The sequence below is a fragment of the Triticum dicoccoides genome, chromosome 7A (assembly GCF_002162155.2).
Source record: "Triticum dicoccoides isolate Atlit2015 ecotype Zavitan chromosome 7A, WEW_v2.0, whole genome shotgun sequence".
Classification (NCBI taxonomy): Eukaryota; Viridiplantae; Streptophyta; class Magnoliopsida; order Poales; family Poaceae; genus Triticum; species Triticum dicoccoides.
The window spans coordinates 302,510,353-302,519,314 of record NC_041392.1 but is presented as its reverse complement, the minus strand read 5'-3'; the positions used below and the strand labels follow the sequence as shown (position 1 = coordinate 302,519,314).

Genomic DNA, 8,962 nt, shown 5'->3' with positions numbered 1-8,962 from the left:
TCACGGTTCGGTTCTCTCCCATCAAAGAATTCACCTTGCAAGCTAATACACACAATAGCCCAAACGGCGGGGTTATGTCCAAGAATATGCATTCTCATCTTATGCTTCCAACTAGCAAAATTAGTACCATCAAAGTAAGGACCTCTACGGTGGTAATTTCCCTCGCTAGACGCCATACTCTCCTAGGTTGTGAAACCAAGGCTATGATCACCAAAGCTATGGAAATCAAGGCAAATGGAGACCAAATCACTGATACCACTTCTAGGATCGAAAGTATGTCTAGAGGGGGGGTGATTAGACTACTTGACCAAATAAAAATCTAGCCTTTTCCTAATTTTAAGTCTTGGCAGATTTTATCAACTTAGCACAAGTCAAGCATTCAATCTACACATGCAAGTCTAAGAGTATAGCAGCGAAGTGTAATACATTTGCATATGAAGGTAAAGGGAGGAGTTTGGAGGGAGCAAACGCAATGTAGACACAGAGATTTTTGGCGTGGTTCCGATAGGTGGTGCTATCGTACATCCACGTTGATGGAGACTTCAACCCATGAAGGGTAACGGTTGCGCGAGTCCACGAAGGGCTCCACCCACGAAGGGTCCATGAAGAAGCAACCTTGTCTATCCCACCATGGCCATCGCCCATGAAGGACTTGCCTCACTAGGGTAGATCTTCATGAAGTAGGCGATCTCCTTGCTCGTACAAACTCCTTGGCTCAACTCCACAATCTTGTCGGAGGCTCCCAAGTGACACCTAACCAATCTAGGAGACACCACTCTCCAAAAGGTAATATATGGTGTGATGATGATGAACTCCTTGCTCTTGTGCTTCAAATGATAGTCTCTCCAACACTCAACTCTCTCACACAGATTTGGATTTGGTGGAAATATGATTTGAGTGGAAAGCAACTTGGGGAAGGCTATAGATCAAGATTCATATGGTTGGAATGGAATATCTTGGTCTCAACACATGAGTAGGTGGTTCTTTCTCAGAAAATGAATACTGGAAGTGTAGGCACGTTCTGATGGCTCTCCTTGCTAATGAAGGAAGGGTGGAGGGGTATATATAGCCTCCACACAAAATCTAACCGTTACACACAATTTACCAAACTTGATGGGACCGAATCAGAAAACTCGGTCAGACCGATTCAGTTCAAAATGTGAATGTTAGACTTTTCGGTGGGACCGGCATGTCAACTTGGTGGGGCCGATTTCATTAGGGTTAGGGCATAACGTAATCTAGGTGAGACCGATTACACAAACTTGGTGGGACCGATTTTGGTAATAAGCTAACCAGAGAGTTGGTCAGGCAAACTCGGTGGGACCGATTCGCTCATTTCGGTGAGACCAAAACGTTATAAAAGGGAAATAAAAAGTTTGCATTGCGAACTCGGTGGGACCGATCGCTCATCTCGGTTGGACCGAGACGTTACGAAGAGAAATAGAGAGTTTGCAATCTCATCTCGGTGAGACCGAGATCTCTATCGGTGAGAACGAGATGACTAGAGTTTCTGGCAGTGGCTATGTCAAGTGAACTTGGTGGCGCCGAATAGAACATTTTGGTGGGGCCGAGTTTGACTTTTGGTTTGGGACATATGTGGATATGAGAAAGTGGTTGAGGTTTTTGGAGCATATAACTAAGCATTTTGAGCAAGTAAGTCATCAAGCAACACCTCATCCCTTTTAATAGTATTGGCTTTTCCTATGGACTCAATGTGATATTGGATCACTAAAATGAAAATGTAGAGTCTTGAGCTTGAGTCAATGTGTGTCCTTAGCATTTTAAGGGGTCCACATTCTTAATTCATGCCATCCCAATCATTGAACTTTCTGAAATGGTCATCTTGAAATGGTATTAGTTCAATGAGCTATATGTTGTTAGTAATTACCAAAACCACCCAGGGATAGTTGCACTTTCAATTGCTGAAAGGCACGGTCGTGCCTCTTGTAAAAGAAAAACTGTGCCTCTCGCGGAAGAAAAAACACATTTTTTCGTGCCTCTCACGGAAGAAAAAAACACATTTTTATGCCTCTTTTTTTACCTTTCGCGGAAGCAAAACTGTATCTCTTATGGAAGCAAATCTGTGCCTCTTGCCAAAGGAGAAAAAAATACACATTTTTTTCGTTTCCATGGTCATGTCTCTCGCGGAAGTAAAATCGTGCATCTCATAGAACAAAAAAACACGTTTTTTCACATTATTTTTTCCTAATATTTTTGTTCAAAAGTTAAGTAAGACCGTGGAAAACAGAAAAGCCTAAAAAATCAGAAAAAATTATGTAAAAAAAGAAAACACGTGTGAAAAAATATCGAAGAGGACACCCAAAACGCGAAACATGACAGCGGCTGAGAGCGCGTCACAACCCGAAGTTACTCCTATAGGTTTCCAAATGAGCATTAGGGCCAGTTCTTTTGGGCAATTCTCCCAGAATTGACCCCCTCCCCAGCTTCCCCCAGAATTGCCACTTCATCTTTTTTTACAATTCCTAGCTAGTTAAGGTCTAATTAGCTAGGAATTGTAAAAAAATATCAAGTGGCAATTCTGGGAAAAGCTGAGGAGGAGGTCAATTCTGGGAGAATTACCCAAAAGAACTGGCCCTTAGTTAGTTTTTTTAGGGTAACTCGTTAGTTAGTTGCTCTCGCCAAACAGGGGCACCCATCGTATAGGGATCTATTTTTTTGAGGGAAGTATAGGGCTCTTCTTGGACTTATTGTGTATAGGGCTTTTCTTTTTAAGAAAATATTCTGTTAGGGCTAGTTTGACATATTTGTCATTTGGGGGCCAAGACTAAGAACAATCCAAAGGCTCACAAGAAAGCCCGCGGGAAGCCCATCAAAGCCGACAAATACCCAGCGCGGCGTGTATAAAAAAGCGAATTCGGAGGACGGAGCACCTCAAGCTCAAATCCCTTACCCTCCTCGCGTGCCCTCCCTTATCCCCTTCACCATGGCCACCTCCGCCATGACACTCGCCATGGCCGCGGCCACGGACGCCTCCCTCTTTCACCCCACGTTCCTCTCCCAACACAAGCTCACCCCGGCGGCCGCCTTCCTCCCACTCATTTTCTCTCGCGCGCCGCTCCTCCGCTCCACCCGCCCCCGCGCCCCCCTTACGCCCCTCGTCGCCTCCTCCGACGCCGCCGAGGCGGGCCTCGACTGGGCCGACGCGGAGGAAGCCGAAGAGACGGTGACGGAGGAGGAGCCCGCGGTGGCGGCCTCCGGTGGGGATGCGGGGTACGCAGCCGAGCCTCCCGAGGAGGCTAAGGTGTACGTCGGGAACCTGCCGTATGATGTGGACAGCGAGCGGCTCGCCCAGCTCTTCGACCAGGCCGGCGTCGTCGAGGTCGCCGAGGTGAGCCTACCGCTGCAACACCTAAATAATTACCGGTTAAATTAATAACAGCAACGCGTAAGTACGATTTCGCCCCGTTAATACCATTTTGGTACCTGCACTAGTTCGGGACTGTTTGTGTAATCCGATGTTAATTTGAGTGGTAAGCATATCACTGCATATCAAAATACTCTTGAGTATTTTGATAACTGATGCAATTTTAGGGTAGCTTCCACTGTTAATTGTAGTCTCTGTTTGTTGCCATCCCATCTTCCTAGTTGCAAGAAACGACTTGTTTTAAGTTTCCCTGTTGGCGTGGGTCCTGTTTTTCTTTTCATTCATGTTCTTCTGTTGTCTATTGTCGAACCTTGTAGTAATTGCATTATTTATATAAGGCTTGAGAATTGTAGTGTCTGATATTATTTGTATAAATGGGTGTGCAGTGCTCGATTGATTTTCTTATTTTGACCTTCCTTTGTTCGACTCCAGGTCATTTACAACAGAGAGTCAGGCCAGAGCCGTGGATTTGGATTTGTTACCATGAGTACTATTGAGGAAGCTGACAAAGCCATCGAGACGTTCAACCGCTACGTGAGTGCATATCAATCTTCTCATTGCTTTTTAGTTCTTTGAATTGTTTAGAGTTCACAGATAATCAAATTTTGTTTCATACTCCGACTTGAACATATGAAATTGTTTAGAGTATTTTTCATCACTTGCTTGTCTTCAAGTTATTTATATATGTTGCCATTACACAAGAAATTGGATGTTATCACCTTGAGACGACTTGAACATATCACTTGATAAAAACGGATTATTATCACCTTGACTGGCATGTATCCCTTATTCCGTGTCTTAGATCGCACATCATGTTTGATGAACAACTAAGTGCAGTACACCTGAAAATAGTACAACATGATGTATAAGTTGCACGTTGTGCTGAGTAGCTGGCTGATTACCTTCTGTTTAACAGGACATCAGCGGAAGGCTTCTGAACGTAAACAGGGCAGCTCAAAGGGGCTCCCGTGTTGAGAGACCTCCTCGACAGTTTGCATCTTCTTTCAGGGCTTATGTTGGTAACCTGCCATGGCAAGCGGAAGACTCTAGGTTGGTGCAATTGTTCAGCGAGCATGGGGAAGTAGTTAACGCTACAGTTGTGTACGACAGAGAAACTGGGCGTTCACGAGGATTTGGTTTTGTAACTATGGCTTCAAAGGAAGATCTTGACAGTGCTATTTCAGCGCTTGATGGACAGGTGAGAACATCGTCAGCATAACTATTATCATTTTCATAAACTACTCCCTCCGTCCCATAATGTAAGATGTTTTTCAACACTAGTGTAGTGTCACAAAACATCTTACATTATGGGACGGAGGGAGTACATAACAGCACGACTGCAACATGGAGCAACTAATTTCTCCAGAATTGTCGACTATCATAGTGTGTATGGCAAACATTGAAGGTTCCAAACGGATGCTAATTTGTTGTTGTTATGAACTCTAGGAGATGGATGGCCGTCCACTCCGAGTGAACGTTGCCGCGGAGCGACCGCAGCGAGGGTTCTGATGCAGAGGAGAGCGGGTGTTTCTTTTGGACACACGAGAACAACACTGCTGAAATGTTACTGCGGAAGACTGAAGCATGTCACCACTTAAAAATCCTGCACTGGCCTCCTGATGTTGGGCTATCTCCTCCCATCCCATATTCTTTTTTCATGCTTCCGTTTGCTGTTGATGTCATCATGTTACTTTCTTGTCAACACCGTAAGTTCAACTTTTCAAGTAGGCTACTGTAATGATGTCCTAGTGTTCTCATGATAATCGAAGAAGGTTTTGTTGGTAATGCTAATATGATATGTATGCAAAGGGCAGACTGCACGGCAGCGTTGTTTACTTTTGCAATTACATTCGCCTTGCAACCTGACATTTTTCACAGAACCAAAGATATGTTGGGTCGCTCGAATTTACTGGCACGTTAACATATGCCAACCCATCACCCTGTGCATTTCAAAACCGAACCGAAAAACCATACCGAAAATAAACCGAACCGAACCGATTTTATGGTTTTTATGGTTTCTGGTTTCGGTATGGTATGAACTTTTCATACCGATTTGAACTTTGATTTTTATGGTATATACCGAAAAACTTAACGGTTAACCGAATAAACCGAAGTAAAAATAAATTTATATTTCTTGAGATGAACAACCATACATGCTGTCATTTTTCTTGTGCATGAGTCAAATTCACTAATAAGCATGTAAAATTTTCTTGTAACATAGTCATTTTTCTCTTTTTAAAATGCTAAGCACGTCCATAACCATCAACAGATGAATTAATGCATGCATATATACTTATATATATAGTCATATACTATTTGTGTAAAATAGTATGTGTTTTGAGTCATAAATTTGCAAATTATTATTACGTCATTTTCAAATTCGCGTCAACTTTGGTTTTTATGGTATATACCGAAACCATACCGAAATAATTTGGTATATATCGAAACCGAACCGTATTTTAATTTCATACCGTATTTACCGAAGTATTAATACCGTACAAACCGAAAAACCGTATAAACCGAACCATGTAAACCGAATAAACCGAACGCACAGGGTGACCAACCCAAGTTGCCAGTGACAAGAGAATAACATTGTGAGAGCAGTTCCAACGAGAAAGCATGCTTCACGCTCACAGATGCTAGCAGATACAAAAAGATGGTCAAACACAAACACACACTTCAATACTTTGATGAAGTACCAGTATCCTACATTGCCATGAATCCCAGCGTTTTACAACGACAGCTTGGTAGATTTTATGTCCAATCATAACGCCTTGATAATGAGGTTTTAGGTTCACACATTGAAGATAGCATTTGGTTGGCAGGATGCTGTGATCAATTTGAGTGCAACTGGGCATCCTTGCTGGTGAGAGGCACATAGCGCACAGACGTCTCGTCTCTTATGCTGACACCGCCGTCTGGCTTCTTCTCAACCACCTTCAGCTCCTGGAAGATGGTCCCAACCGGGATCACCATTCTGCCACCAGGCTTCAGCTGCTCGATTAACGCCTCTGGAATCTGCGGTGCTGCAGCTCCGACATGGATGCAGTCATATGGTGCAAGCTCGGGCCAGCCTTCCCTACCATCTGCATCAGTTGCAAACACTATAGTTTGAGATACACCGTAGTAATATGGGCACAATTACTAAGGGATTCCATCAAAAGGAGAAGCATACACATAAAACAAATGGAGAGGGAACAACTGTATGGTATGGTGAAACAACAGACTCACTTTTCTCTTCTCTTCTCTACTTTATTTTTTACTTAAAAAATAAGTAGTGTTCCTTTTCCTGCCATGCAGAACTCTTTGTCAACCGGTTCCACCCTCTCACCACGTCTCTTTATCGATTTTTTTTCATCCAGCCGGTTTGTTTTTCACCATGCCATATTTGACCGCACCTTCCCAGTACACCGCTCAATCACATTAATTTACTTACCTTTTGCACCAATTCCACCTTAGTTTACTTACCAAACTTCTCATAAAACTATAAGGTAACTCTTGGGCAGGATTTGATAAACATTTAGGGCCTCTTTGATTCACACGATTCTGAAAAATACTCCCTTCATTCCAAAATATAGTGCACCTGCGCTTCCCGAGGTCCAACTTTGACCATAAATTTAACCAACGAGACCAACTGCGGCGGGAGAAAAAATTATATAATTGAAAACTTCTTTCAAATACGAATTCATTGATATAATTTTTGCTCCCGCCGCAATCGGTCTTGGTAGTTAAATTTACGGTCAAAGTTGAAGCACGTGGATAGAGGAAGCACTACATTGTGGAATGGAGGGAGTAAAAAGTATAGGATTGGAGTGGCATATCCACTTAAATCCAATAGTACAAAAGAGGTTGGAGTGGATGTTAGATTTCCTATTAAATGTAGTACAGAAGATTCCATACGAAAAATTGCTATGGAATCCAATCCTATGAATCAAAGGACCAACGTAGAAAATATTCCTAAGGACTTCAATCCTCCAAAAATCCTATAGAATTCTTTTGAATCAAAGGAGCCCTTAGTTGGACAATCACATTAATATGGGCAGATAAATCACGAGCTAACGTACTAGAATATATATCCCGTTGCAACGTTTGTGCATTGTCCTAGTTGAAGAATAAAATACTAGCTTGTTACTATGTTAACCCCAACTGAAATAAGCACCCCATGTAGGATATAGCTGAAGAAATCCTCATATCAAATTTGTACATATACAAAACCTGATAATTAGTCTGTATGCCCATCTAAACATGGTTCTAAAAATAGTACTTGCCATGACGGAAGCAAAGTAGATGACTAAAAATGTTAGACTCGGTCTACTTACCAGCAATATGAATACTGAGGGATCCATCATTCAGCTGTGGGGCTGCTGCACTTTTCTTGATGTTTTCAGTAGAAGAAGCAACCAACTCTGGCATGTGTTCAACACCAACTGCTCGTCCTCCCGGTCCAACCATAAGTGCAAAGCAAGCTGTTAGGTACCCAGTGCCTGTCAATTTACCAATACCAGCCAGTGAGTTTAGGACCAAGGTATTAAGCATTTCGGCCACTAAAACAAGCTAGTATTATCATTCGGTCAGAAGGAAATGATCTGACAGATATCAGCATTACTACAAAATCTTCAAAGTTTAGTGTTAAAAGGTGTGGATGACATGCCGGCGAAATGCCTGCCATATGTTTTCTTAGGTATGCCTCTCATACTGTTTTGATAGACTTCATTGCATTCTAAACTTTAAAGATACAGGTTGTTAAATTTGTGGAATGACATCAGGCACGAACATCACCTTACGCTGCCATACAAATTCAGATATTTCAGTTGAACAGATTGAACATACTCAAGTCTTCCATACCTGATCCAACATCTAGAGCTCGCATACCAGGCTGCAGATGATCCTCCAGGAGCTCCAGGCAAGCAGCATGCATGTGAGGCGCAGATATGGTTGCATTGTAGCCAATTGCCATTGGGCTATCAAAATAGGGAGAACCACCCGGAGGCACAAACAGCCCCCTATCGATGGTCTCCATGACCTCCGCAACTTTGGTCGATTTGATTACCCCATATCTCTGCAGTTGCTCAACCATGGCCTTGTTCTTGTCGCTAGCTCCGCTCGACCACAGTCCATGCTATCACAGTGTCCCCACCAGCAGAAATAATGAAACGCATATAATTAGTCGACTTTGCCACTCTAAATGGTGTCAAATTCAGTGAACGAAACTGGTTCCCTATGATTGACGAATTAAATAAAGTTTATATGGATCATGCCATAAGAGAACAATCTTAACTCGCTTGCACCATGGTAGTTGAAAATGTTTACCAAGCAGATGCTTGGAATAGCCTAGCAGCCTGGCGGTCTTTCCATTTGGATGATTCCCACCATCCACATTTCGAGCCTCAAAAATGACCATCACACTTAAAAGATGGAGACTACGGGTCCAAAGGGTCTCAGTGGGATCCAACCAAAGCCCCTCAGCCAGATGATCTCATCAAATAACAAATATATGTACGCAAGGAAGTTGGCACTGCGACAACCAAACCATGTGCTCTAACAATTTTCCTCCAATTAGAATTCTGCTTCTTCGAT

General features: G+C 42.8%; 2 protein-coding genes across 3 annotated transcripts in view; one reads left to right on the top strand and one right to left on the bottom strand.

Annotated features, from left to right (window-relative positions):
- The first annotated feature begins 2,888 nt into the window (after positions 1-2,888).
- LOC119331986 (28 kDa ribonucleoprotein, chloroplastic-like) lies at positions 2,889-5,220 on the top strand. The gene is made up of 4 exons (XM_037605168.1): positions 2,889-3,349; positions 3,818-3,919; positions 4,302-4,583; positions 4,832-5,220. Exons 1-4 carry the CDS (start codon positions 2,945-2,947, stop codon positions 4,892-4,894), a joined length of 852 nt encoding a protein of 283 aa, XP_037461065.1. The 5' UTR covers positions 2,889-2,944; the 3' UTR covers positions 4,895-5,220.
- Positions 5,221-5,984: 764 nt separating this feature from the next.
- The window catches only part of LOC119331985 (protein-L-isoaspartate O-methyltransferase-like), a 3,472-nt gene continuing 494 nt past the window's right edge, over positions 5,985-8,962 (bottom strand). The window contains exons 1-4 of one of the 2 annotated variants that reach the window (XM_037605167.1): positions 8,664-8,949; positions 8,231-8,504; positions 7,705-7,869; positions 5,985-6,471 (exon numbers count right to left, since the gene is read on the bottom strand). In XM_037605167.1, coding sequence (XP_037461064.1) covers positions 6,221-6,471; positions 7,705-7,869; positions 8,231-8,504; positions 8,664-8,786 — 813 coding nt within the window. In that variant the 5' untranslated portion in view covers positions 8,787-8,949 and the 3' untranslated portion in view covers positions 5,985-6,220. Of the gene's footprint in view, positions 6,472-7,704; positions 7,870-8,230; positions 8,505-8,663; positions 8,950-8,962 lie in introns of those variants that run through there. The other variant, XM_037605166.1, reaches the window with a different exon arrangement.

What these genes read in the sequence shown, in the direction of transcription:
- LOC119331986 (XM_037605168.1), top strand. Translation starts at nt 2,945, where the DNA reads ATGGCCACCTCCGCCATGACACTCGCCATGGCCGCGGCCACGGACGCC. An exon ending in TCGAGACGTTCAACCGCTAC is followed by an intron (nt 3,920 to 4,301) that starts GTGAGTGCATAT and finishes TCTGTTTAACAG; the next exon opens with GACATCAGCGGAAGGCTTCT. An exon ending in TTTCAGCGCTTGATGGACAG is followed by an intron (nt 4,584 to 4,831) that starts GTGAGAACATCG and finishes TATGAACTCTAG; the next exon opens with GAGATGGATGGCCGTCCACT.